The sequence below is a fragment of the Terrapene carolina genome, unplaced genomic scaffold (genome assembly GCF_002925995.2).
Source record: "Terrapene carolina triunguis isolate 2854851 unplaced genomic scaffold, T_m_triunguis-2.0 Scaffold714, whole genome shotgun sequence".
NCBI lineage: Eukaryota > Metazoa > Chordata > Testudines > Emydidae > Terrapene > Terrapene triunguis.
Window position 1 is genome coordinate 1,837,199 of NW_020665065.1, and position 27,918 is coordinate 1,865,116.

A 27,918-nucleotide genomic window follows, 5' to 3' on the forward strand; every position below is an offset into this window, starting at 1 on the left:
CCGGGCCAGCCGCTGCATTCCGCGTGGGGGACATCGCCAGCGGCCCGTCAGCTTCGGGGCTGCCTGGGTGTGTCCCGACACGCGGTCCCCGCTTGAATTAAACGGGGGAGGGGGGGAAATCACCTTCCCAAGAGCGCCAGGGACCCAGGAGCTCGGGCAGCCCATGGGCCCTGCCCCCGCGCAGTGGAAAGGGGGCGTCCGTCGGGAGACCCACAGAGGAGGGGGGGCTGGGTGGCTTGTGCCAGGCAGTCACTGGGCGCTGATGCTGGCCCAGCCCAACCAGCCGCTGCAGACTCGCCCCCCCCGGCACCACCCCGGCCCCCAGAACCCCTGTGCGGGGGAGGGGGGGGGTTACACCGCCTCTCCTGGGCGCGACACGCTCTTCGCTCGGACCCCGGGCAGGGAGCGGGCGAGCCCGGCACGCCGGACCCGCGGGCACGGGGGGTCTGCCCAGAGGGAATCTGGAGCCGAGCGGCAATGCCCAGAGAGCCGGGGCGCTCCAGCCCCACCTGCCCCCGGTGACCGGCCCCTGCCCTGCCTGCCTGCGGGCCCCTGGGCTCCCCCCGCCCGCGCCCGGTCTCCACGGCCGGCTGCAGCCCCCCGCCGCCGGCCGGGCCCCTTCTCCCCGCGGGGGGCCGCTCGCTGGAGCTTGTCTGGCCCGGGCCGCTCGGGCGGCACCTCGCAGCGTGGAGAATCGCGGGCCCGCCCCCGGCCTTTCAATCCGCTGCCAGCTCGGGGGCCGCGCTGGGGCAGCCTGTGAGCGCCGGGGAGCCAGACCCGCCTGCCCCGCACCGGCTCTGCCGCGCCGCGCCAGGGCAGTGCCCCGCCGAGCTGGGCACCCGCCGGCCCTGGGGGGCTCGCCCCAGCCGGGCCCCTGGGAGCGCTGTCCGGCTGGTGGAGTGCGGGGCGGGGCGCAGAGGGGCCGCTGAGCAGGCTGCCGGCGGGGGTGGGGACCCTGCAAAGCCCCTTCCAGCGCTGGGGCTCTGCCCTTCGAAGAAGGCGGCCCAGCGCAGGGGCTGGAGCAGGGGAAGCCCCCTGGGTTTGCCCTTCAGAGCCAAGGCAGCCCTGGGCTGGGAGGGCAGGTGGGGAGCCTCCCGCCCCGCAAACCCCGGTCCTTCTGGAGCCTCCTCCTCCCACCCCCAGCATCTGCCCAGGCCCCTCTCCTCCGGGGCAGGGGCTGCCGCCTTTGTACAGCGCCAAGCACAATGGGGCCCGGCTCGGTGATGGGGGCCCTAGGCGCTGCTGCAATATGAATAGTACATCACAGGCGCGCGCGAGTCATGGCCCGTCCTGGCACAGCCCCCCAAAGCACGGGAGGGACCCTTTAGCTCCGCAGTGCTAGCAAAGGGGATAGCCAGTACTACTAGAGCGTTGCAGGACAGGTTCCCAGCCTGCCCAGTATAGGCATCTGGGCCCACCACGGCACTGGGCAGTGGCATCCCCTTTATTGAACACACACTTAGGGGCTGGGCCCATGTCCCCATTCATCTGCACATCACTCAACCTGGTGCCTAAGCAGTTCTGTTAAGGGCTATTAATATTGTAAATACAATGCTAGGGCCGCAGCTTGCCATAGCCCTAAAGATTCAGATATCACAGGCTGGAAGAACTGAGGACTCTTTCAAACCGCCATGTGATTTAAAATGACTAGAGAGGGAATTGTTGCTGGTAGCTGCTCAAAGAGAAAGTGCAGTGAGAATTAGGCAGTGGTCTGTATTGTTAGGGGAAACTCCAGGTCTTGTTTAGGGTAATTTGTCACCTAATGATATGCTTCCTTGTCATAAACCCCCGATGGCTTCTGTAGGTCTTCCACAGGAGGCTCTTTTAGCAACCAAATGATCCTTGTTATGCTGATCTCACTAGAACAAAGGAAGCCGAGGAAGCAAAGGGCACTTGGTGAAGTGCAGAGCGTAATTAAACAAGACACTGCAAAGCTGATCGGCTTTCAAACCAGCTGAGCATTGCTTCTGACTCTCAAAGAGCCATTGGATGCCCCTTGACTCATGGCCTCAGCCAGGCCACAGTTCTCTGTAAACTGGGTTAACAACAACAATTAAGCATAAACAATGGCCTCATCCTGCAGTCCCTACTGAGGCGATAGGCCAGGATTGTAGGTGCATGAGGAAAGCAGCACTGGACCCTAACTACTCAAACATTATGGAGTGAAATCCTGCTCCCTTGGAAGTCAATGGGAGCTTTGTCATCAACGCATTTCGAGACAGGATCTACTCAGTGATTCCCGCCGACTCCAGACCGTGTGGGTGTTACGGAGGGAGCCCTGGGCCCATGTAGGCAACATGTGAGCTAAGGGTACTATGGGAACCTCACCATTTGTCTTCCATCCCGCTGAGAACTGAACATTGTAACCCTTAATGTGATAGGAAATTGTTTGCATTCATGTTCTGTTGTATTACGTGAGACGCTGCATGTGATCATGGATTGGAACTGTAAGCCCAATGCAATGCACAGGCCCAAAGAGCAAAGTTTAGGTGGAGACTGTTCCACTAGAACTCAGCATTTCCGGCCTTTTTGGTGTTTAATTTCTCAATCTCGGTGCTTCATGACTGTAGCTAGTATTTTGCATGAAACGTGACTGGGGCAGAGTCCAGCATTAGGGGCAGCATGGAGCTGCTCTCTGGGAGTCTGGGGTAGAAATCTCACCCTGAGAGTTTCCCAGCATGCAGAGAGTGTGCATCTGCTGCTACCCCTATTCAGAGGGCCCAGCATACTCCTCCCCTCATGGGCACAGGTCCCACTCCAGCAGGGCCAGGGCCTCATTCTTCTCCTCCCCGCCCTTCAAGGGGGGAGGAGAAGGGGAGAGTAAGAGCAGCAATCCCAGTGGCTGGCCCTTGTGCTTGGCCACACAAAGAAGGGGCCAGAGAAAGGCTCCTTGTGCATGGGGGCCAGCCACAATTTGTAACGATTACTCACTGACATACACAAGGAAATCTCCAGCAAACGGTCTGGGATTCAGATTTCCCTGGATTTCCAAAGACCCAGATGGTTCTGTTCTGAGCTTTGCTCCTTTCTGCAAACGCTTTAGGGTGTGAGCGAGCACATTGCAAAACTGAATTAAAGAGTAAAGAGAAAATAGCCTCATATTTTGAGGATGCGTTGGTCAAGTGATAAAAAGGGGGAAAGCATCTGATCCAGATTCAGATTAGGTCAGGAAGAAAAGGGCTTGCAAACCTTTCTTCTGCTCTAATGGTTACTTACCAATCTTCATTTCCCTCCACGGCCCAACCTTTAATCGTGTGCCTGTTTTTCCCACCTATTATTTTAATTACATGGCTATTTCTTGCACAGCAGGCTGTGTTTAATGAATGACTACTACATGAAAAGGCTCCTGACGGTTCAACATATCCCCACACTGCTCTCTGGATTTGCCTATTCTATATGCTACATCTGGCTGGTTTTGAACAACTTGTGTGGTGAGTAGTATTAAACAGTGGAAAATTGACCGAAAAATGTTGCTAATGTGCAATGTTCTGCTCTGGCTGTGAGAAGATGATCCCCAGAGCTGGGCTGAGAGCTGCTATTCACTGCTGGTCACGGTCCAGATTTGGAGGCAGCACCGTATTAATGGGCTCTACCCTCCCCCCCCCAAATGTTACCCCACACAGAGCTGAAGAATACACAAAATCCCATGGTCTCCCAAGCTGTTGTGGGATCTGTATAGGAAAGTTACCCATCACTTTAGTTCTCAGCAAGCAGAAAATGCATATATAAATAGCACTCGGGACTTCAACAATCTGTTGCATATAAAGGATGCTTGGAAATGTTGGGTGTGACTTTCTTCTCACTTACACCAGTATAAATCAGGAGTAACTCCCCTGAAGACAGTGGCATGATATTCATGTGTAACTGCTGTGAAATCGGAATCAGGCCTGGCCTCTAGACTCCTACATGGACATTTGTTTTTGCTCATCTCAATTTTTGCCAATGAGCTCCTAATTTGAGATTACTTTATATGTGCTGCACATTTATCTGCTGCAAACTATTTTCTTTCTTTTAATTAATGTTATATCCTGATTCACACTTCAATTAAAACCTTAGGTCTGCCAGGGAATTTGTAAATGCGGAAGTGCACTTTGATCTTTAACAATAATATTAATGTTTCTGAGAACAATTATGTCCTTGGAAATTGCAGTGCCCTGGTATGTATGAGCACTATGTTGAGTGACCACATTTACTTTTATTTGAGTCATTTTCTGTTTTAGCTGGGGATTCAAAACCACCAGCTACTGATAATTATGTTTATTCTGAAGCAAAGAAAGAAAGAAGAAAAGTGCCCCCTTCTCCCCATGATAGTGTTGCTACTCCTGGGAACAGTCTTGGTTTATAAGATTCCCAACTTCAGTAGACTTTGATTTCATAGCTGGGGTGGGGGTGGGGGGAAGGAGATAAGAGATCTCTGTGGGCTCCTTCGTTGCTAAACTCATGACACATTTTTGGAGACAGATATGAATGCCCTAATTTTTCCTGCATTGAAGAAAGCCCAAGTACAGCAAATCTGGGAATGACGGTCTCTCCAGTGGCTTGGCCACTCATTACAATTAAACTGTGGGAGTTTGGAAAGGCAAGGACCTGACAGGAGGCCAAAGCCAGCAGTCTTTTTTATTTTTTTACATGATCCTTTAATTCAGTCTTCGCTCGAGCTATATTTCAATCAGTTAGCTAGTGATTATCAATCACAACTGACTTAAGCAAACTCAAACACGCTGAAATAAGTTAGCCCACTCCTGAGAAGTCTGCTGGGACTGAAGTTTTAACATCTGTTTAGTTAGGTTTCAGCTATAAGCAGCCTGATGCCACATAACAAGTCAAGGGAGTGAATCAAGGAAGTGAATCAACACTGAACTGGGTTTTGCAGGAGTTGAGGAGAGTGAATTAAAGACCCCCATTGTCTGAGCCTTTTGTGCGCAGCTTGAGCTGGCTCTAATCTTTAAATATTTACCCTGCTCTATTGTTCAGATATAATTTACACACTTTAGACTAATTCATTGATAGAATGTGCAGCCTTTACAGAGGTTTTAGAGAGTTTAATCTGCCAAAACTGAAATGCACGCAAAAGAGTATGGTTCTGGGTTATCATGTTCATTAAAAGCCATCAGCCGTCTACAGCTAGCTTCACTGAACTCCAAGGAGTTCAGTTACAAATAAGAATTGCTGGTTTCAAATGGCAGATTTTTATTTTATATACAGCACCACAAATATTCATGACTTTATAAGACGATAAGCATCCTGCCTTGAAGAGTTTACAGTTTAAATGAGAAATCACAGCTCACTGGTTAATGATCACACAGGAGAGTGGAGGTTGGTACTGTTGGCATGGGACAGAAGACCAACATTTTCAAGTGTCCACTGCTTTGGAGCACCTCAATTTTTGGAAACCCAGCTGGAGACCTTGAGCCTGATTTTCAGAGGTGCTGAGCATTAACTAAAATTAGAGTAGTTGTTCTGAGAAGAGATTTGATGTAGGAGAAGATCGCTTAGTGTATCAGGAAAAGTTTAAAAATGGAATGGTCGATATTATGCAAAAGTGATCAGAAAAACTTTCAGAAAAAAAGAAACTAGGATCTCAAATCACTAAAGATGTAGAAGCAGATACTGAAATCAATGCTCTCTGCAAGGATTTAGCAGCACACACTAGCTCACAACTGTAAACATCCATTCTCTAACTTGCTTTGCAGTCGTGGGCTTCTCTGGACTATTGCACATGCCCCCTCTAGTGTCCACGACCCAACAGGGTTACAGAAACATGAAGCCAGTTACAAGCCATTCGGGCAATCACAATCCAATCACACAACCCCAGTCGACACACAGGGCTTGTATTTATTGCTGTCTGGGCCCACAGGCTGCGCTGCTGCAGCATTTACAGCTTCACAGACCTCCCCTCTTGCAGCAGGAATGTCGAGTAAGCCCAGTGCGGTATTCCGGCGTCTCCCGGCAGTCTGACCCACTGCTTCTGCAGCAGAAAAGCACTTCTGGGTCACAGAGACATTTCAGAAAAACAATGGGCCGAACAGTCTCAGGGGGTAGCCGTGTTAGTCTGTATCCACAAAAACAACAAGGAGTCCGGACGGTGGCACCTTAAAGACTAACAGATTTATTTGGGCATAAGCTTTCGTGGGTAAAAACCTCACTTCACCCGAGTCCCTTCTCTGTGTCAAGCCACAGCGACCCCACTGAAGTTCTGTACAGAATGCGTGTAAATGAGAGGAGAATTCGGGATCCCCTTCATAAGGGCAGATTGCTTCTTAATGAGCAATTAGTCAAGAGTCAGCCACTTTGTATAAAAACTACAGAAGCATCACTCTGGTGACCTGCAGCTAAATCCCTCCCTGCGTCCTCCCCGGCACAGGGGGCGCTGCTCTCCCGCTCCCGGACACTTCGGAGTCCCGCCCCTACACCCACGAGCTTGCTGGGGGAATCTCGCGAGAGTTGAGTTCTTCCCCGGCGCTGTCTCGCGAGATCGGGCCCGTCATAGCGAGACTTGTGCCGGAAGGCGGGCCGCCGGGGCGGGGGGCTACTCTCGCGGTGCTTGGCGGCCCAGCTCTCGCGCGGCGGGGTTGCGGCCGGGCCGGCCGCCGTCATGGCCGCCGCGGAGGGGAGCTTGGTCCCGGAGGGCCGGGCCAGCCTGGCCGCCTTCCTGCTCGGGGCGTCGGTGGCGGCGCTGCCGCTGCTGCTCTCGGCGCCCCCCGCGCTGCTGGCCGGGCCCGGGCTCCAGGGCCGCGCGGCGCTGGCTCTGCACGTGGCGGGGATCAACGCGCTGCTGCTGCTGCTCTACCGGCCGCCGCTCTACCGGGTGCGGGCCGGGGCCGGGGCCGGGGGCGGGGCACGTCCCTTTCCCGGGGGCAGGGGGAGCGCGCGGGGGCTGCCCCACAAGGGCCGGGGCGGGGGCGCGGGTCCCTCTGCTCCCGGGGTTCACGCCTGGCCAATGAGACCGGCGGTGGGCAGGGTCCCCCGGGTGCCCCGTGGAGCCGGGAGCTGCCGCTCTGGAGCGGAGAGAGGAACATGTGTCTTGTGTTTCATGTTCCGCCTCAGATCGCGATCCGTGCCTGCTTCCTGGGCTTTGCCTTCGGGTGTGGTTTGCTGCTGAGTGTTGGACAATCCTCATGGAAGCACTTTGGCTGGTAAGAAAATACTTGGTGAAGGATGGGGACCGGGAGCCCCGTGTGCAGCGGAGGTCAGTCGGGTCTGACGATGACTGTACGGAGACCTGTGCTCAGTCCTGTCCGTGTAAGGCAGGTGACTGCATCAGAAAACCTGCATAATTGTCACTGATTTTTGGTCTGAGAAGAAAGCCAGAGATTGAATGGGTCATGCACATCTAACTCCCCTCCTGGCCTTTGCAGCGATGTTCCTCCCAGTGAAGGGTGAGGTACACGACAAGTGAAATATATGCAGTCAAACCAATGGCCGAGAGGTTTGGTATCCCATTGCTAGAAATTAGAGCTGGAAAAATATTCTATTTGGTTATCTAGTTGATACCCCTGGCATTGCAGGATTGGTTGGCATTGTAGAATTATTACAGTCTCTAGCTACTGCTCTGGTCTGCTTGACTTGCATTAGATATAATTGTATTACCAATACCTTGAAGCATCAAGTCCCTCCTAAATGAAAGAGTTAAGTTTTGTTTTTAATATATATGTACATAACCTTATACAAATGACATGTTTGTTCCTAACATACTTGAATAAATAGTGGAGAATAAGAGTTGCAGAATTCTAGTTATGCTGCTGTGAACAGTCAACAGAGTACCATGGATTTCAAAACATAGGATTCCAGAAATAAACACAGCAAAACATAACTGCACTTTTTAAATACATTAAGTTCAGCTTAAATTCGGTGGGTTTCTTCTTTTCTAGGTATATGTGTTCCTTGTCACTGTTCCATTATTCTGAGTATTTGGTGACAGCGATCAATAATCCCAGAAGTTTGTCCTTGGACTCTTTCCTCCTAAACCACAGTTTTGAGTATACTCTAGCTGCTCTCTCTTCTTGGATAGAGTTCACAGTTGAAAAAATCATTTATCCAGGTCAGTAGCTTTATTTGAGGTTTCTGGGTATGTTTTTAAAGAGAATAGCAATTGCTCATGGGTGAATATAGGCTGTATTTCACATGAGGGGACCGCGTAGGCAGCATATTTTAAGCAATTCATAAAGGGAGAGAAATTCCTAGGATTAAATTATTCTCATGCATATGTTAGGTGAAGTCCTGGCCCTACTGAAGTCGATGGGTTTTCTGCCACTGACTTAAACAGCACCAGCATTTTCATGCCTTGTGTATAGGTATGACTCAGTGTGTTGGTGTTTAAATACATTTTATGTGGGATTCTAATAAAGCATGGTAAAGGATGGAACCTGGCACTTACACTGCTAGGCTTGATTAGTCACATTTAGTTATTCCCTGTCAGGGTGTCTAAAGGAGAAGAGATTTGATGAGAGCGTACTGACAGTTATCTTATTCCCAAACACTTTGCATGCTGTATTAACTCTTGAAATCGAGGATAGTTTTTAGGCAATCTGGAATACCAATGAATGTTTGGCATTCTGCTAAAAAGAGTTTGAAGAGGAGATATCTTGCTGACTGGATTTTGTTAGTGCTCAAGCAAGATTCATGTTACCAATAATTATCAATTATTTTGGGATTCTTTGTCTTTTTAGACAAACTTTTTTTAAACCAGTTTACTGGAATGGGAGAAGTATTTATGGCTTCCCCACTGCCAGTATCCTATGTCCCCAAAGAGGGTTGGATATGGCTTCCCCACTGCCAGTATTCTATGTCAGTCCAAAGAGGGTTGGATATGGCTTCTTCGGTGCTGCTCTTGAATTGGTGGGGAAAGTCTGGTAGAGTGCATTTGCTTTCCTCTGAGGACTGAGCACATCAACTTAACCCCATCCAACTTGTGAAACAAGAGACAGTGCTTCGTTCCAGGGTTAGATTCTCTTTGTAGCTGTGTATTCTGACCACTCTGCCTTTGCATTTAGATTCACCAGGAAGAGTTAAGACACACTGCCTGCCACCTTGTCAGTATAGCTGGTGAAGAGTAAATAGTGTATCAGACTTTTTTGTTCAAATGTTTTGTTTAATTTTTATAGACTAAAATTGTACAACACACACTGCATTTATGTTATATACTGTCTTAAAACAACAAAAGCATGCACACCAATCTCTTGGGGATAGTATATAACAACTTCGGGGCTTTGATCTGGATGCATCAGGTTAGGTTACTGAATTTTGAAGATGCTCTCTCCCTACACTAGTCCTCTAACCCTAAATTTCCTTTTTTACCTGCAATAAAAGAGTGAACTTTTAAAACATGTTGTGACCAGTACTTATTCACTTGCAGAAATGAAGCACATCACCTGGCTCAGTACAGTCGGGTTATTGATGGTGATCTTTGGGGATTGTCTGAGGAAAGCTGCCATGCTCACAGCTGGCTCCAACTTCAACCATATTGTTCAGAATGAGAAATCGGATACTCATACTTTGGTGACAAGTGGGGTGTATGGGTGGTTCCGGCACCCGTCTTACGTGGGATGGTTTTACTGGAGTATTGGAACACAGGTATTGTATAATATACACTTAGCTATCTTGATCTTCTAGTTTTTCTTAATGCTACCCAGAGCCTGTACCTAATTTATTTAGCAAATGATCAACTGTAGGAGTCCCTGGTATGGATTTTGACACATTCTGTCTTCCACCAGCACACTTTTAGCTGTGAGTCATGAAACTGCTGGCCTCTGAACTCTCCATCATGTGTGATGTTTGGGAAGACCATATCTCCTTAATTTTCTATATGAAATAAGCAGAGGCAATGGAGCGTGGGTTTGAGCTGGAACACTTTCAGAGGTTCAAGGTGTGATCTGCTGCTAGCCATTGGACCTTAAAGCTTCCAGGGTGTGTCCAGACCTCCTTTTCATCTTTACTTCCCAAGTGTCTTCCAGTAAGCCATCAGACTTGCCTTATTCTTATTGAATATTAGTATTGTACAGGACTGACAAGTAAAATTAACCTGTTTAGTGTACATAAAACCCAGGTCAACTACAGTACTCTTGTAACTTAAAATGTCAGTATATTAGATACTGTAATTAGTTTATAACAAACCTAGAGTATCAGATATATAAACCTTGTAGTTGTATGAGTGGTGATGGTGTTTGTTGTTATCTTTTAAAGAAAAATTATAAATATGCAAAGCCACATATGCATAAGCCTTACAAACCTGAATTCTCTTAGCAGCAGCACACTCTTTGGGTCTGGTATTACAATAGAAAGAAATGTCGGTGCTCTTTCTTCATCAGAACTAATTTGTCATACTTGGTCTAGAATGCAGAGATATGATTCTTATCAAGAACAAAATTCTAAAAATTTGTTTTTGGAGAATGGGGACCTTTTAAGCCTTACTGCAGATATACGCTTTGTGGACAACTAATGAAACTTTCATTTGTTTTTCAAACAACCAACCAAAAACCTTTCCCGGGGTGAACAGAGTTTTGCAAGGCTGAATTGGACTGTAACCACTTGTGTCCTCTTACAGGTTTTACTCTGTAATCCCGTCTGTGTTGTTGGCTACACTTTAGCATCCTGGAGATTCTTCAGAGAGCGAATAGAAGAGGAGGAGTTTACGTTAATTCACTTCTTTGGAGCGGAGTACCTGGAGTATAAAAAGAGAGTGCCATCAGGTCTGCCTTTTATCAAGGGAGTTAAAGTGGAACTGTAACACGTGAAAAATCAGACTGACTGAGCGAACACCCAGCTCCAGGCTCATATGGAAAGGAACTATGCATAGCACTATATCGTGACACGCTCTAGGAGTAGCCAGTCTCTGTTTACTGGTCATCCACTGGAAACTCATTAAAGGCGAGGCAGCTGGAACACCTTGCAAATAAACTAGAAGCTCAGTCAAGATAGGAGTCCTTCCTAGATGCATAGAGGGATCTTCTGGATTATTTAATCTATGGTGATCCTAAAATGAAGCATAATGCTGGTGAAAAGATGGCACACTCTACCTACAACAGCTGAGTTGTACTGAAATGTGTTAACAGATTCTGTTGAACGAGCTATGCACTTCCTAGTAACTACCATTGCACTAGAAGGGTGCTTGTTGGAAGCTCATATTTCTATGGTGAAACTTTAAAATTAAAGCTTTTTGCCCGTAAAAAAGCTTAACAGCACAGCTTTAACCTCTCTGGACCTGACTCCACAAGCCTGCAGTGTGTGGAACTCCCACTGAAGTCAGTGTGGTAATACCCTGCTTGGAGGGCTTTCAGAACCCAGCCCTTTATTTCTGTCTTTTAAATGCATGAATTTACATACCGTTTTGGGGATATGCTTACCTGAAAGACTGGCAGTGCGGCACAAAGCACTGTCTCCTAATATAATGTTAATAGGGGGCTCTTTCAATATTCAAACTTTCTTAAATCACAAATAATCTTTCATTAAACATCATGAAAGCTCAGATTGAAAACTTAACTCAATTGTTGTGTCCATCAGTTACCTAGTGCCATGAATTTAAGTTTCATTATCATGTTGTCATTTTCCCATAGCCCTCTTGGCAAGAGTCTGTCCTGTCAAATTGTAAACTTGCTTCTGTAAAACAGTCTTCAAAATCGTGCTGCATTGTGTCCTATTTAAATAACTTTAGTTGTTAGTTCTTTCTCTATTCCTAGTTCACTCAGAGAAATTACAAGTTTGTTCCTGTTTTTGTGAAATGCAGAGAAAGAACAATAGCAGGCAGACTTGCAATAGGCCTTAGGTAGTAAGATTCTTGCCTGGTTCTAGAATATGTCTTGGATGTTTTATCTGTACGGGAAACACTTCCAGAAAATATGCTAATGTAGGAAAATATTTTTCTGATTAACTGGTGATATTCTAAATATTCACCATTCTGGAAATGATTTGTATTCAGATTTTGTGGTATAATTTATTTTCTGTTACTATATACCAAAGAAGTTCACTGTTTCCTTGATTCTAGATAGACTTTCTTGTTGGAATGAGAATTGTATGCTGGCAAGTAATGGCTTGACTTGAAGTATTCCCTTAATTAAGGTACTGTAACATAGTTCAGGAAATAGAGCACTGGCAGAAGCTGCTTTTGTAAAGATGTTGCCAGCTTCTGTTGGGTTGTAATTCAGTAGAGTTCTTTTCTTTTCTGGTGCTGACGACTATATCGGTAGTTTGGAATGCTTAAGTTTACAATTGAAATACCACTGGGAACACACTTTGATATTAAAATGAGGCATGTACCAAACAAGTTGGAAGTCAAATTCCTGTAGCCCTGCATAGGAAGGGATGTAGGGACAAATTGTTAATCTCTTCTCTCTTCCATCATGTAAAAGCCTTTTCCTACCCAAGTTATGCCTTCAAATTTCAGGGCACCTGATGCATTGAATTCCAGTTTAAATACCCACTGTTACATTAAATCTCCTACTGAATATATTTGTTGCTTGAAGAAAAGGATATGAAACTTCAGCAGGGCTGTATTTGGTTAATGTTGTCTTTCCTCTGCATAATTATTTGTAAGGACTTGATTCCTTTTCAGATGGCTTTTCCTTTGCAATAGAAGTGCCTCCAATGTACTTCTGAAAGAGAGTTATAAATGTTGCTATCTGTCTGTAGCCAACATACCTCAGAAGAAATCTCAAACCAGTTAAAATCTTAATACAAACAAGGATTTTTAACTGCGCTTATTTTTATTAAGATGTTTCTCGTATGAATTTTTCCCTTGTATAAATGTTTCATAACTAAACCTACTATTGATAATGATACTGACCTTCTTTGTAAAGCACTTTGACACTGAAAGTTGAAACGCATCGCACTATAGCTGGCAGTGTAATTTCCCCTGTTCGTGTACACATACTAGCGATTGCTCTACGAGAGCTAGTGCAAGTATAAATAGCTGTGTAGCCGCGGTTGTATGAGTAGCGGCAATGGAGGCATGGCTGAGCCGTGCCGAGTACAAACCTGCCTGGAACTGGTCAGCATGTACTCTGCATTGCTCGTGGCTACACGGCTATTTGTCCTCGCAGTAGCATTCATCAAGCCACCATTAATATGTGTATGTGAGCAGGGGAATCACACCCCTAGCTTGTAGTATAGACATGGCAATAGTACCTAGCATGTATGGGCTAATTAGAATTCACCTGAATCAAGAACAGAGAAATTGCACGCTGATCACAAAATGACCCAGCAGAGTAAACTTAAAAAGTGCTCTGGAGTATGGGGTTTGTTTTGCCAGGTAGTGAAAAAAATATACTAGGGACTTGGTTTATTACATGAATAAATCTTTTATTAGGTCAAACTGTTAGAGCAATACAGTGAGAAACTACTTGCTTAATTGTGTGCTATGTGAGAGATATTTGACCCACATAGTGTCTAACCCTAAACATTTTATGCTGCGTTACTACTCTAGTCTTATTGTCAGAGGCTTGAGCTCACATTATCTTTCTCACACTGCTGTTTGAGGTCCCTAGTTAGGAAAAAAATCCTGTTCACCACAGAAGTCTATATGTCTACAACTGCTGGACAACTTTATCAGCAGGAGAGTTGGCTAGATTTCATGGGTCTTTCCTCTTGTGTGAACAGTCATTGTTCACAGTGAGACTTTCATTCTCTTGTCAGTTTTTGTGCTTCATTTCGTTGTGGCCAGAAAGCAAACAATCCAGTTATTGCTTCAGTGTAAAACTGAGACTTGTGGATTGCATATTGGCTCCTAGCTGCTAAAATTTACCACTTGAAACTATTTAGATAACTTAGTGTGATGGAGGGGTATTAATTAAATAAATGTCTTATTCTTTTATTGGCACTTGTTTGGAAGGGTTATTGTCTTTTTTTGACTCTCCATAAATGGTATGCTTTACATCATTTCACTTGCCTGGGATAACAGTTTGCTCATGTGAATATGCAAAGTATCATGCGTATTTCTAATGCCCCTGTCACTGATGACATCAATTCTGGTGCCTAGATACTACAGTTACCCTTTGGGTTTGGGATATAGCTACATGTTCTGAGTCAACACCCAAATGTAACATTTGTAGCTATGTTGGAAAAAGACCTTTTTCATCTGTGTAGCTGGAAGTTCTGACTAGCACCCACAAAGCCTCAGGTTCTGTTGAATAAGCCCTTTGTAGGATGCATGTTGTCACAGTGAGAATGCATTTTCTTTAGATTGTGTCTATCAGCAAGAATATGAATGGGCACAGCAAATGATTTACTTGGTTGATGCAGTGGTCAGTGAAAGCACTTTCTTCTCCAATGACCCGGACAAGAACTTTCACAAAAATCAGATTTGTGCAGGGCATGTAGGTTCATCCCAAGGTGTGCTGAGTCCGAAGAATAATCTTTACTCTTCTTGACCTATGGCAAAACTTTCAAACACCTAACTAGCTTTTGAAAAGGAGGTGTGGGTGTTTTTGAAAAGTTTGCCCCAAGTCAATTTATATAGCGCTAATGTTCCACTTCTGGAGATGTGGGATCTTAGTACTTTATCCTGTGGTGTAAATATCTGGAATGATTGCTGCAGCCCTCATTCCCAAAGGAAAGGTGAGTCGTAATTCACAAAGAAATGAAGATCACCCTTTAGTTCAAATTGGGTTTTCAATTTATTTATTAATCAAAATGGACCCTTTGACACATGCTGCAGCACAGAGTCTTTAAAAAATCAAAGACGTTGTCAATGAACAACTTCTAGTTCTGTACCCAGTGAATAAGAATGTCATTCTGGCCCTGGGTAGGTTCGCACAATCTCATGTTAGCAATTAACTTATGAAGCCCTGTGGGAAAGGACTTAAACTCACTACTGCAAACAGTATTTATGCAGCCTGGGAAAACATCTTAATCACCAACAAGGTAAGGTACAGGCTACATAAAATTCTATGTATTTTAAAGCAGTCTACCAAATTAAACTTGTCAACCAATCTGATTGCTGGCTCACTGACCCTTATTTACTAACAAGGGTAACAGGCACTATCCTGTTGTTCAGGCCAAAAATTTAGGACTTGTATATCCTCAATAGGTCGCAGAAGTGTTCCATAGGTTTTTTCAAGTCACCTGCTTAGCTTGTATTTAAACTATCCCCTGCAGTGTTTGCAGTTTAAAATTTGCAATTTTAAGCTAGTGCAGGAGAACCAGAAAGTGAAACTGACCTCTCCATTTTTATTGTCCAAAGGTTTGTGAAGGACAGTGATTTAGCATAAACTGTCAAAAGGAAACTAGATTAATAATGTCAGTTGGGGTGAGGGGTTAGTACGAACACTTTGAGTATTTATTCTAATGTCCGACAAAAAGTAACGTAGTCACTCGGTAAACAACTAATTCCTAAAACTGTTGCTTTTTGTAAACATGTTATGACTTAGGAATTTACTTTGCGCTGGTTCCTTGACTTTCATATTCTGCTTGTACCACAGAGTGAGTGTTCTTTGACGGTCAGGATACAACTTCCAAATAATGGCACAGAGTAACTGTCCATCTATTGCACTTTCTTACTGCCTGGAGTAGCTTCTGATCTCACTGTCTTTATTTTATTTGGTAATTTGTCATTGGATTGGAATATGAGGAGGAAGTCATCTCCTGCCTTGAAAACACCTCAACATTCCTGTTGCAATAGGAGATTGTTACCTTGTTATATCACAAGATGTTTGAAGTCTGTTTGTTTGTGCTGAAAAAAACTGTTTACTAGAATCACTCCACAATCTATTTGGGCCTGCTGAGACCAACTGTGTATTAAATGAATGGAGTAGCTCTACCCTTTTTCTTACATGAAGAAATGTTCATTACAGATATTTAAAGGTTCTTTTCTTTTGCGGATGTTGAGAATTCTTTCCATTTATTAAATAAAACTATAATTGGTTAAAATAACCTGAAAAGGTGTGGTGATTGTAAGGGAAAGATATTCTCTTTGAAATTTATCTTCTGAGAAGTCTGCTGGTGGGAAGGTTGTTGTCCCATGCAGGCTGGCCCTCCCAGAATTCCCTGGTGGGTGTAATCATGCTATATTAACAACTTGCATGAAGTATCAAGAACTGATATTTTATTTTTTAGATTTTTAATATACAAAGCTGTGTACATCTTGTATGGAAAACAAGACTTCTGAACAGTCTACAGCATAAAAACCTCAGGAAAACGTTGTCCTACTGATCTCATTACACTAAAGTGCAGAAGTGTTAAAAACAATTCCTCCCCAAAATAACCGCCCAAACCCAGCTTCAAGGCTATGCAAGGTGACTTTCTTTTTGAGGAAATGGCTACATTCCACTTTTAACAAAGAATACATTGTTTACTTAGCTAGGCTTTTAAATAAATTGTATTCATTGGGGTAGGGGTAGTGGGAATAAAACTTACATACAGCTAGCTGTTTTCATGCATTTAAAATAAATTGATAGCACAATATCAAAATTAGGCTTATTAATACTCCACTTTTTTCTAGGTTCACCATCAAGAGCTTACAGTTCACTTTGAGCAGCTGAGATAAGGGATTTCAGGTGTGAAATATATCCATATTTGTTTTTTCAAAGTTTCCATGTGAAGGAGAAAGGAGACCAATTCCAATAACAAGTTACTGACCTGATGGGGGCTCACCAAAGAGTTCTGACGCAGGAGATACTGGACTTCTCTGCTGAATAGAGGTTTGAATTTATTGATGCAGAAAAATACAGTATAACGTTGTTGAAAATACACAAATAGCCAAAGAAATTGGCCTGGGAAATCCGACCATAACTGATTAATAACCATCTGGTAATGTAATGAGAACAGTATTTAGATTAACTGAATTGGTGAAGCCGTAGTCTGCATTTCAAGACTCAATTTCATCAAACTAAATTTGGAAATGCTGGTCCTTCCCATCTTGTCAAGTCTTTATTTCAATGGATAGATCCTCTGTAACATACCAGCCTGACTCAACCATAAATGTACTTGAGAAACTCCTATTTAAGTCTTTTGTTTGCATAGATGAAATGCAAAGCAGTGCAGCTTCTTGGCACTCTGCCTTGCCTAAGTTGCAAAATCTTTCTGGCTGGGACTCTCTGTCCCACCTTTCTGTTTGGTTCTGTAAGTGTCTTTCAGTAGGGAATCCTCAGTGACAATGTTCAGCATTCGGTTGTCCACTTTGGGCTCCCTGTTGTCTTCCATGCTTCTTGTCAAGTCGTTCCTAGAGCAGAAAAGGCACCTTGGCTAAATCACAAAAAGATCTAATTGTCAGATGGCCTGAATATTTTATTAGCAAACTCTTATTTAGAAGAGAGATTCTAGGCAGTCTACTGCTGTGTAATAATTTTATTCTTACACTTTCCACATTTGCTGTATTGAGTCTGTGTAGCAAAATTGCAATAGCACAAATCACATGGACTTTTTTTTTTTAAATAAAATATCTCAAAGTAAGTTCCTGTTGTTCATGCAGTACGTAAAATGCTGCAAGTCTGCATGGGATGACTGAGATTCATCCTTAATTAGGTCACTTCACTGATTAAACCAAGCTCCAATTACAGTAGTTCTCTAAAAAACTAAACAACAAGGAGTCCTTGTGGCATCTTAGAGACTAACAAATTCATTTGGGCATAAGCTTTCGTGGGCTAGAACCCACTTCATGGGATGCTTAACCCCATCCGTTAACACTTCGCACCTGGCTACAGCCAGGACCACAGGGAGTTTAACAAACAATGAAAGAAGCCTCACCATGCTCCTCTGAGGTACATCAAAGATACTCAAGGGACCATGTCACCTGCTGCTGCTCTACACTCTCCTCTGAGGTGGAGTAAAATTGTTGTTGGCATTTAAGGGCAGCACTGCAATGTGCTTTTAGTGGCTCTGTTCCATCTCTTCCCCACGTTTTCCCTCAGTTGCGGCAATGCAGTGGTGGACGACAGGATCTTTGGATATGTTACTTTCCTCATTCATGTAAGGTAATCCCCTTCCCCTTTTTCTGCCCCTTCCTTGTTCTCGCCACCAAATGTTTCTAACAATTAGTGTATTTACACACTAGTATCTCAGGATTTCCTTTAGCACCCACTGCTTCAGCTGCAGCTTCTAAGACCTTAGAGACTATCTGTAGAAACAAACTCTTGGTTTAAATATTACTGTAGATGCGTTTTTCTTCCCCTTTCTCTTGTAATTGGATACAGAGTTAATTCTGTTTAGATACTATCCTGTGTTTCTGTAACTTTGAAACTTAGTAGAAAAACAAATTTAGGGAAGGTGGTGAAGAACTGGGGGGTGGGATCAGCAAGTAAATTGCTTGAGCTGGAATTTAGCCAGGATACAGTCTGGCTAAAAAAACAAAACCACCTCCTCTTCCTTCCCCATGAGCCCTACCTTTGCTGCAAAGTGCATGGCGATTGTTAATGACCCCATTGTTCAGTGTGTGCCCCCTGGCAGTGCCTAACACTACCTGCAGCACCTAAGGTTCTATGGAAGTCTTCTAGTTGTATTTCCTAACTTCAGTATTTTAGTTGACAATTTTACTTGGAAAAGAACTAGCTAATTTGCCAGTAGTTTGACTTATTTTGGTATCAAGTATTCAGAGAAGCCATCAGCATTTTAACCATTCCACCCCATCCTCTACCTGTGAGTTGTGTCACTGGTCACTGTGCTGTCATCGTAAATTTTGAGCAGATTCTCTGTCTGGTCATCCTTCAGTTCCCTGGGTTCTTGTAGTCTAAAGTGAGATGAGAAGCAGCGTGAGCTGCAGCGGTTTTGATGGTACGCTGTATTTGTAACAGGACATGAGCAGCACTAGAACTGCAAGTTTTCGGTCCACAGAACAGATAAAAGTATCAGCGGGGCAGTACAAGCTTCCCTGTACTACTGTGCCTCATGTCTGTCAGCTAGGTCTCCATGGTGTCCTTGCTGAGTGCCCGCAAGAGCACTGGTTGTGTTTTTGAAATGTGGCTAAGTCTACTGGAGACTGGACTGAGACACATGAAGCCACCTCAAAGACCCCCAAAGCCTCTCCTCTTGGGGAAATGGCTCTGTGCTGTCTTACCTGGGCTCCAGCCGTTCCTTCACCTTAGCTATGGAGCGGACATAGGGGGCAATCTGTTTGGTGATGGTTGTCAGGTAGCTGTTTTCCTGTTTCAGCTGCAACAGGTCATGTAACTGTGCTGCATAGAAAGGGAACACATTGTAACAGGACCCAGCAATTCACCGTCTTTCAGCAATTGGGGCTTTTGGCCTGACTCTGAGCTTTCAGAGGCTGTTTTTTCACGGATGTCCTAGGAGTTTTTATGAAGTCATCCAGCATGTCCTCTGACCTCTTAAGTCTCTGAGGGGCCTTGTTACATGCTTGTAAACTTTCTGCTAAGCCCAAGACAGATGCTATAAACCACAACCAACTGAAGCACCAGAGGTTGCCATCTCTTCATGCTGCAGTTAACCAGCCATCTATGGGAGAGATTTGCAAAGCTACTGTGCTTCTTAGATACTTTAATCTCTGAATATCCAGACTTCCCTCCAGACTCTGCTTTTCATTTTCTCTTTCTCTAGGCTGACATTTTATTTTTTGAATTCTGTGGGTTTTTCTAGTTTGTTTCCTGTTCTCTTGCTGCTTCATGGGCTCTGTCCACAGTGTCGTTTGAAACTGTGTTAGCACCTCTCTGAGCTACTGGGTGGAGATTTGCTTGACAGTTATCCATCCTGATTTACCTTCTCTAACAGAATCTGCTCGAGATGGGTGGGGGGGGGGGTGCTGGGCTGGACCATTCTTGCCTCGCCCATCAGCATGGAATGAGTGAGAGGTGTAGTAGATGGAAGACAGCAGGACTGGGGAAGAGAGGTAGAGGGATTTGCATGTGTGGGAAGCGAGGCTGATTCCGCTGAGTGGGGCAAGGCCTTGTGCTTTGGGTGGCATTCCAGTGCTGGAAGCCCTTGGAGCAGAGGGCAGCAGAGGAGCCATTAAGCAGCTCTTTCTCACGTTTGAAACTTCCCCTTTAAACTAGAATGTGTTATGACCACACACAGACGAAGTTAGCACTGTAACCGCTATCACCACGTAGCAAATGCACGTTAAACAGAGACCATGGGCTGGGGAAGAACAGCTCACCACACGGAATCAGTGGGTTAGTGGACAGAACTGTCACAAATACCTTCATAAATTTCCTGCTCATTTGCCACCCTCTGATATGTTTCCTCCCAAATCTGAAACAAAAACAGTGAGCTGGACAGCGTGTTGCAATAAAGGACTGAAGTATCCTTTCCAAGGGACGTTTGCTGAGCCTGTTTCTTTCCCATCATTCCAGGCTGGCAGAGCAATCCACTCCGCAGCTAACAACTTGCAAATACCGCAGCAGCAGCAGCCCCTTTAGTACAGACCAAGAGTCTGGCCCTTTTAATTATTCTAGTGACTCAGGCTATTGTAGCTATAGCTGCACCACTGTAAGCTCCCTAGTGTAGCCGCTCTAAGCCGATGGGAGAGAGCTCTTCCGTTGGCTTAATTACTCCAGCCTCTGCGAGCGGCGGGAGAAGCTTTCCGGCAACATAGCGCTGTCTACACCGGCGCTTAATTCGGCATAAGTTTTATGTCATGTGGGGGTGGCTAATTCACACCCCTGAGCGACATAACTTATGTCGACTTAAGCTGTAGAGTAGCCATAGCCTGAGAGGAGCCTTTTCAAAACAAGAAAAAGGCTGGTGACTTTCCATCAAACCATTTCCGGGACAAGTCTCCTAGGGCAGACTCTGCATCCAGTACTCATGAGTGCTATTTCCTACAGACCACACCCTTACTCAGGATCCAAACCTGCCTGCTAGCTGGGTACACGGGGAATCAGGCTATAGCTCCAAATGGAACCAGCCTCACTTGCCTCAGAACACACTATTGCTCTCAGCACGTCATATAGCCTCAGGTCTAGACCACAAAGCAGATGTCTTTGTCTGGCAGAACTAGAAAAATCTTGGCTAATGAAGATCTCTAGCACTGGACTGAGCCTAATGATTCCAGTATAATCTCATTTCACTCCACCTTGTCTGTCATCTCCCTTCTACCTTCCAGTGAGGGGGGGAAAAGCCTGCTGTGCCCAACTGTCCATCGCTGTTTTCTGTTTATTTAAAGGAAGAGCGTAGAAATGTGCAAATGTTCTGCAAGGAGCCAACTATGCTAGAACAACCCCTGATGCCTGCCCTTTATGCGTCCGTCCTACTCCGAGATGCTCCATGGTCTCTCCCTGGGCTTGGCATTGGCATGACTCATCACTAGTGCCACTGTGTACTGCCCTTTAGGGAAGCTGCTCTTCGAGCTGATGGCAGGGGCGCTAGAATGCCAGCGGCAGGAAACGTACCTCTTCAAACATGCTTCGCATCATTTCCACAGACGAATACTCCGAGGCAATCTGCACGTCCATCTGGAGGGATTTCTGTAGGATCTCACTCATGATCTCTGTCTTGATGAGGGAGTGATGCTTTGTGAGGTCACGATGCAGCTCCTGTACCTGATCCTTCAGGTTCTGAATCTCTGTTTGCAGGGTCTGCATTAGAAAGATGAAAGGGGGTGAGTTACTGTGGAGTTTTCCTTTCACCCTGAGGTGACAGATGGCAACAGGTTTGGTTAAAGAAGAGGAAGGTACCTGGAAAATCCAGTCTCTTTTGATTTTCTTGCTACTGCTATTTTCTCCTGTGAAAGCACTATTTTACCATAGGCATATATATGAGTCTTTATGACTAGGTCACTCCTGAAGGCACAGAAGGCCTGGCAGTTATATATGGTACAGACAAACTCTTCTAAGCCAATGGACTTCACAGATTCCAAGGCCAGAAGCGAGCACTGTAATACTCCTGTCTGACCTCCTGTCTAACATGGGTCATAGAACTTCCCCAATGTAATTCTTAGAGCAAAGCTTTTAGTAAAACATTCAGTCTTGATTTTAAAAATGATCAGTGATGGAGAATCCTCCACAACCCTTGGTAAATTGTTTCAATGGCTAATTATTCTGTTAAAACATTATGCCTTATTTCCAGTCTGAATTTGTCTAGCTTCAAGTTCCAGTCATTAGACTATTCTCCTTTCTCTGCTAGATTGAAGAACCTATTAAATATTTGTTCCTCATGTAGGTACTTACAGACTGTAATCAAATCACCCCTTAACCTTCTCTCGGTTAAGCTAAACAGACTTAGCTCCTTAAGTCTTCTAGGAAGAGAACCAGAACCAACTCCCCTGACTTTCCCTGGTAAGTTCCCATGGCTGGCATGGATGCCCTTCTCCATCACCATTCCACTGGCACTAGCAAACGACCATTGGAACCCTAAACACGGTTACAATGACACAACCAAAAATGTCTTGGTAGGTCTAGTGCAAGTGAGTGCGGCTTCACAGCCCGGCTGGATTTGGCCCAAAGTTTCTAACTTTTCCACATGAAGAAGAAGAAGAAAGGGATAGAGACAAAACGAATGAACTATAGGAGTAAAGGAAGAGAACAGTTAACTGGAGAACCAGTTCAGCACTCTGCCCACCTTCACCATTTCTCTTGGCCTCCACTCTCTGGTTCAGGCCTGCCCTGCATCATTACAGGAGTTACTCCACATTTTTCTTCCACCTCTGGTAAGGAAAACCCCTCGACCAGGGCTAGCAGTCCCATGGTCAATGGTGAAATCAGGCTGTGTACTATATCTGCCCTCTTCCACGTACTTACCCGATACATGTTCTCATAGTTGCGACAGTGCTCAGTGAAGGGCGTCTCCCCTCCTTCGGCCAGCAGGACCTTGGTGCTGATGTAACGATGCATGGTTGGCTTTCGCACGATAGCGCCTGTGATGGACATCTTATCGCAGGAAGGGGGACAGCCAGGCACTATCAGCGTCTTGGAGCACTGGCCACCCGAGAGCCTTAAGCAGAGAGCGCGAGTTTTTAAAACGTAGATAAGCAGTGCCATCAAATCAGCCGCTGGCTCTGAAATTGCCATTTAGCAGAAGCAAACTAGAAAGTGCCTCCATCTGCCTCATAGTGTGAAATTAGCATCCTCTGACCTGTCTGACTTTTGTGTCCAGTCTGTAGTGCAAGCCAGGCAATAGCCTCTTTGGACATATTTTAGTTAGTCTGGCAAAGAGAAACCAGCTCCTCCCCCTTGAGAGAGCTTTCTTAGTGCAGGACAAGGCTAGCATGTCCTCGTTCTATATGACAGTGTCACTCCTTCCACCAGGCAAGGAGAAGATTCTAAGATCACAGCTGCCCTTTGCTGGGAAAGATACAGCAGCAGTTAAAGAAGAGGCCAAAGGTGGAAGAATTCCTGCCCTATCAGCTCTATTTTACTCTCGCATTAACTGTATTTATAAAAGGCAGATCGTGCGGGCTAGAAAAACAGATTTCAAGTTTCATTTCTGACAATCTCTCCGAGGAAGCTGATTGCCCATGGCTACCGCCTCTGTCTGTGGGGGACAGGTCACATTCTGTGTTAGGAGTTATGACAGGAAAGCAGCAAAATCACCACCACTAATGAGGTAACATCACCAGTGCCAATCCTGGTACAATGTGTTTTACTTAAAAAGACCCAGGCCTAGATCCTGTCCCTATCATGGAGTTACAGCACTGGGCAGAGTGGGCACTCCACCTGGCTAACGCTTCATCTAATACGTTCTTGTTCTAGTCCCTGTTCATCTGATTGAGATTTACAATCATGGAAACTGCCTGGAGACTCTGCATGGAAACCCCAGTACAGTAGGGTGAACATGATCCTATAGTACCCAGAGTTCCAGTTCCAATGCTATAGTTAAGTTCTATATGTTATTTCTATCTGATTTCTTCTGAATCACTCTGTAACTTTAAATACAAAGGTGTGGTCGTCATAAAGCCAGTAACTGAAGAATTGTTCTAGACCCCGGAGGTGTCTATGAGGCTGTGCAGAGCGTGAATACAAAGTGGCAGAAACACCCAGTGAGAACCAATCAGAAACACCTCCTTAGGTATGGATTCTCTTGTGTTGTATCAAGTGCTACCTGTGTCTTTGTCTCATCCGACCTATCGACAAAAATGTCAGTCACAAAACCCTGATTCTTGACCCCCTAGAAGAGGCTTGGTACAGAATCCCTGTATTAATTACACTGAAAACGTCTTGCTGCATGCACACACTGCATTTATTGGCCTCTTTTGATGGCCAAAAGAAACAGCTCTTCCAGGGAGCTGACACTAGGCTCCGACAGCCAGATCCAAGGAGATAAGGAATGCAAGTTTCTGCAAAATATCCTTGGGAGTAGGTGACTTCACTGAGCTGTAAAGTGATTTGAAGCTGAAAATTGCCAACCATTATAGTAAAGAAGCAATATTTGGACAAGCAAACAGAAAATATACTCACAGCATGATTTAGCATTTCATCTGTTGTCTAATGATAATCAAACTCTTCAATGGGAAGCACTTCCTACAAAGCAAGGTATTGCTACTCTTTGCATTCAGACTCCTCCCGCACAGTCCTACACCCAACAGCTGCTACCACAGTTCCATGCATTATGTAACGAATCAAGTCTCGTGCTAGAATCAATGCTCTCTGATCAGAGGAGGCAGCCGGACCCCCACTCTGCAGCTCTTGCTGGATTCCTATCGTCCAGCTCCCCGCTTCCCCTCAGAATCCAAGTCTTGTGAAAGGCAGCCCGTTATATGCAGCTGAAATGTACCTTTGACAAGGAAAGGGTGCTCTGCAGTCCCCGGTGCAATGATTAGTTTCCCTGAACTGTAAAATCCACTTGGAAACAAGCAGTGATCCCCATTTCACAATGAGAAACTCTGTCCTGTTTGCAGGGCGAGCAGCTGGAGCAGAGTGGAGCGGCCTAGGCTGCCTGTGACATCAATTGGCCTAAATATATCCAGTGCAAGGGAACTGTGCCCTGGAGAGTTCTTTGAAATTCTGATAAAAATAGTGGCAGACCAACAGGCTGCTCTGGGGGGCCTCAGCTGAAACCAGTCACTCAGGTGAGCCAGGCCGAAAGGCAGGCGGCTCGTTTGGAGTGTTACATGGGCTGGTGTTGGCACGGGGCAGAGATGGGACCTGAAAGCTTGCTCCCGGGACGGCCCCAGAGCAGCTAATCAACCAGGTGAGTGAGCGAGTTACTGTCAAGATCACAGAGAACAACCTGGGGCTCTCCATCTTCACGGTGCTGTGCAAGCCCCCTTCCCGCGGCCCTGGGAGGTGGGCCAGTAGGATCCCCTGCATTTCACAGTATTGTTGTTGCTAGTTTCTCAAGGAGTGGCCCTTGTTGTTTGTGTGTTAGTGGCAATGGCAGCACTTCACGAGGGCCGTGTGGGGCCTCCCAAATGAATATCTGTACGGTGATGTGATCGCCAGGTAGGCAGGATACTTCTGTAGCTGGGAGGCAGAGTGCTCTTGCAGTTGGAGCACAGCTGTGAAGCCAGGAGGCCTGGCCTCTAAAGCTGGCTTGGCAACGTATTCTGGGTGACCTTTGGGTCACTTCCCCTCTCTGTGCCTCAGTTCTGCAGCTGTGAAATGGGGACAGCGGGGTTCCAAGAAGTGATTAAGGACCAGTGAGAGCTTTGGATAAGTGGAGATCGATATTATCCTGCAGGATAGCTATACACATCAGCTGCTGTTACCTCGTCCTCCACTAGTTACAATGAAAGTCCTTTCAGTTGTTCCAAATGATTTGTTGCACCCCACGACTGGCACCAGTTACGGTCTGAAATCAATAGTGCTGGGCTCACAGTTTGTATGGATTAGAACAGGGAAGGCTCCTACTTTGTCAATGATTATAATGGAGGAAATTCTTGAACACTTATTGCTTTCCTCCCAGACTTTGGCAATTTTAACGTAGTGGGATTTACCCATACGCTAAGGACGGCATTGGTCGTGAATGGATAAATGCTGTCTGAGTCATTACACAGATTGAATCGATTTTCCCCATGTTCAGTATCCTCACACCTCTTGTCAACTGTCTGAAATGGGCATCTTGATTATCACGACAAAAGTTTTTTTTTTCTCCTGCTGATAATAGCTCATCTTAATTAATTAGCCTCTTAGAGTTGGTATGGCTACTTCCACCTTTTCATGTTCTATATGTATATATATCTCCTTATTATATGTTCCATTCTATGCATCTGATGAAGTGGGCTGTAGCCCACAAAAGCTTATGCTCAAATAAATGTGTTAGTCTCTAAGGTGCCACAAGTACTCCTGTCTGTCTTATGTCACTCGCCAGTGCTTGCCAGGAAAAGGTGGTGTGTATGTGGAGGAATTTCTGGCAGTTTTTCATGAAAGCTGCTGTTAAACTAGTCGCTTTTCTGTTGACCTGCTTCAGCCCACAACCCTTGCTTTGCAATAAGGATGAACCCAGCTTCTGAGTCCATCGTATCTGGCCAGACTGTATCTCCTGCAAAACACGGACATGCAGCTCCCCTTGTGCTCCAAACCCTGGTTTCCAGGAATTGCCAGTTCAAGCCACTGTGCCTATTCCTGACAGTAATCAGCACAGCTGTTCTGTATTGTCCCTAGGACACCTCTCCTCATGACACAGTCAAGGGCAGCTCACGGGAAAGCTGGAGCTACGAGGAAGCATCAGAGCATTTCAGACCAATCCACTGGGCTGGGTTTTAAATTCAAATAAACAGCCGCCTGTGGGCCTGGGGCAGGAATAACCAGGGGTGCTGCAGGTCAGGAGTCAGGGACTCCGGCTGAGCCAGGCATGGGGAATTTGCACAGTGCTTGCTCACAACACACCTGCTTCAAACTCTTGCTGGTCGGCTGTTCCTTTCAGGAGCACTAACCTCTAAGACGTGCTGGTCCCTTAATGCCAATGGAGGAATAAAACTGGTGCCTTTGAATGGTAAGTCAGCAGTCCAGCAGTCACAACAGTCTGAAATTTGCTTGGCATGCTGCCCCTCTCTCGGCTTTGTATTTGATGTACAGTGATGGCTTTCTACTCTGTAGGCTGTTTGGCTCTTCCAGGGTCACGTATTGATTATCCAATCGTTCTGTGCATGGGTGATCTTCGTGGGGGGGGGGGGTGTGATTTTTCAAAATTTAACAAACCAAATATTCCAAACCAGCCCATGAAGGCACCGTGGAAGGAGGCTGCTCCCTGTGAGTCTTATCAGTGACTTCTCCCTGAACGTGGAAGGACTGGTGACTTAGTGAGAGAGAGATTTACCCCATGTACAAATACATCCCATACCAACCTCTTCAAAAGATAACTGCTACAAGGCACTGTTAGCTCCCGTCCCCAGAACGTCTAGGTAATTTTGGAAGAACTGCACCAGCTGGCACCACTAGCCTTACTGTCTGCTGGAGCTGGCCAGCTGGGGCAGCACTTACTCCCGGAGAGCACCCCGACTGCTACACAGCAGTGTCTATATTTCTGATCAGACTCCTGTCCTCCTGAAATCAAGAAGGCAGCTGGAAGAATGATACAGGATGGCTGTGTGTTTAAAAGTCTATCCCAAATAGCCCAACAAACCATGACTCCAATACCCGGCATTCCAGTTTCTTCCACAGTTTAATCTAGACTATGTTGATGACCGATTCTACCTAAGTACATATTCAGATGTGTACAGGACTACTCAGTCCTTTGAAAATACAACTTTACATTGTTGTTTCTCTGGTAAATTGCAGTGTGAGAGTCCTGGGTGAAGGTGGATCTCCTTTAGTGTGTAGAGATAACTTTAAATTAGGTTTAATTGAAAGAAAACTCCCTGAAATGTTTAAAGACAACTCACTTCCTGCCTCCATCCCTGCTCTGACATGCTCCTGTGAGATTTCCAGCCCCAAAGTACCAGTGCTTAGTGATGCTTCTCCAGAGCTCCGTGCTTTGCCCATCACTGAGAAAGTGGTGCTGGATTCCGCTGGCTCTGGGTTCATAAGGTGCTCAGATGCCATGGTGATGGGCATAGGTGAAATTAGATATGACACAAACGGCCAGGATTCACTCCTGAGAGAGAGCAGAGCAGAAGCTCCGCTGTAGCATCCCAGGGACATTGACCACACTCCTCTGGCCAGG

The 27,918-nt window shown here is 45.6% G+C and overlaps 2 protein-coding genes across 5 annotated transcripts in view; one reads left to right on the plus strand and one right to left on the minus strand.

Annotated features, from left to right (window-relative positions):
- The first annotated feature begins 6,567 nt into the window (after positions 1–6,567).
- On the plus strand, positions 6,568–15,820 carry ICMT (isoprenylcysteine carboxyl methyltransferase). 2 transcript variants are annotated; one of them, XR_002908560.2, is made up of 6 exons: positions 6,568–6,808; positions 7,048–7,136; positions 7,872–8,041; positions 9,356–9,573; positions 9,714–9,952; positions 10,544–10,603. XR_002908560.2 is itself a non-coding variant. In XM_024207814.2 (5 exons), exons 1-5 carry the CDS (start codon positions 6,596–6,598, stop codon positions 10,724–10,726), a joined length of 873 nt encoding a protein of 290 aa, XP_024063582.2. In that variant the 5' UTR covers positions 6,568–6,595; the 3' UTR covers positions 10,727–15,820. The 2 variants fall into 2 exon arrangements, 1 of the variants encoding a protein (XP_024063582.2); XM_024207814.2 differs by lacking the exon at positions 9,714–9,952 and having other exon boundaries at positions 10,544–15,820.
- Positions 15,821–16,321: 501 nt separating this feature from the next.
- Positions 16,322–27,918, minus strand: part of RNF207 (ring finger protein 207) — a 33,017-nt gene continuing 21,420 nt past the window's right edge. For all 3 annotated transcript variants that reach the window (XM_029913581.1, XM_029913582.1, XM_029913583.1), the window contains 6 exons: positions 22,617–22,809; positions 21,270–21,455; positions 20,079–20,130; positions 18,980–19,097; positions 18,560–18,652; positions 16,322–17,149 (listed from right to left, as the gene is read on the minus strand). In XM_029913581.1, the coding sequence (XP_029769441.1) occupies positions 16,993–17,149; positions 18,560–18,652; positions 18,980–19,097; positions 20,079–20,130; positions 21,270–21,455; positions 22,617–22,809 (799 nt within the window). In that variant the 3' untranslated portion in view covers positions 16,322–16,992. The remainder of the gene's footprint in view (positions 17,150–18,559; positions 18,653–18,979; positions 19,098–20,078; positions 20,131–21,269; positions 21,456–22,616; positions 22,810–27,918) is intronic.

Coding starts and splice junctions, on each gene's coding strand:
- ICMT (XM_024207814.2), top strand. CDS start 6,596: ATGGCCGCCGCGGAGGGGAGCTTGGTCCCGGAGGGCCGGGCCAGCCTG. Junction 7,137..7,871: donor TCATGGAAGCACTTTGGCTG/GTAAGAAAATAC, acceptor CTTCTTTTCTAG/GTATATGTGTTCCTTGTCAC. Junction 9,574..10,543: donor ACTGGAGTATTGGAACACAG/GTATTGTATAAT, acceptor GTCCTCTTACAG/GTTTTACTCTGTAATCCCGT.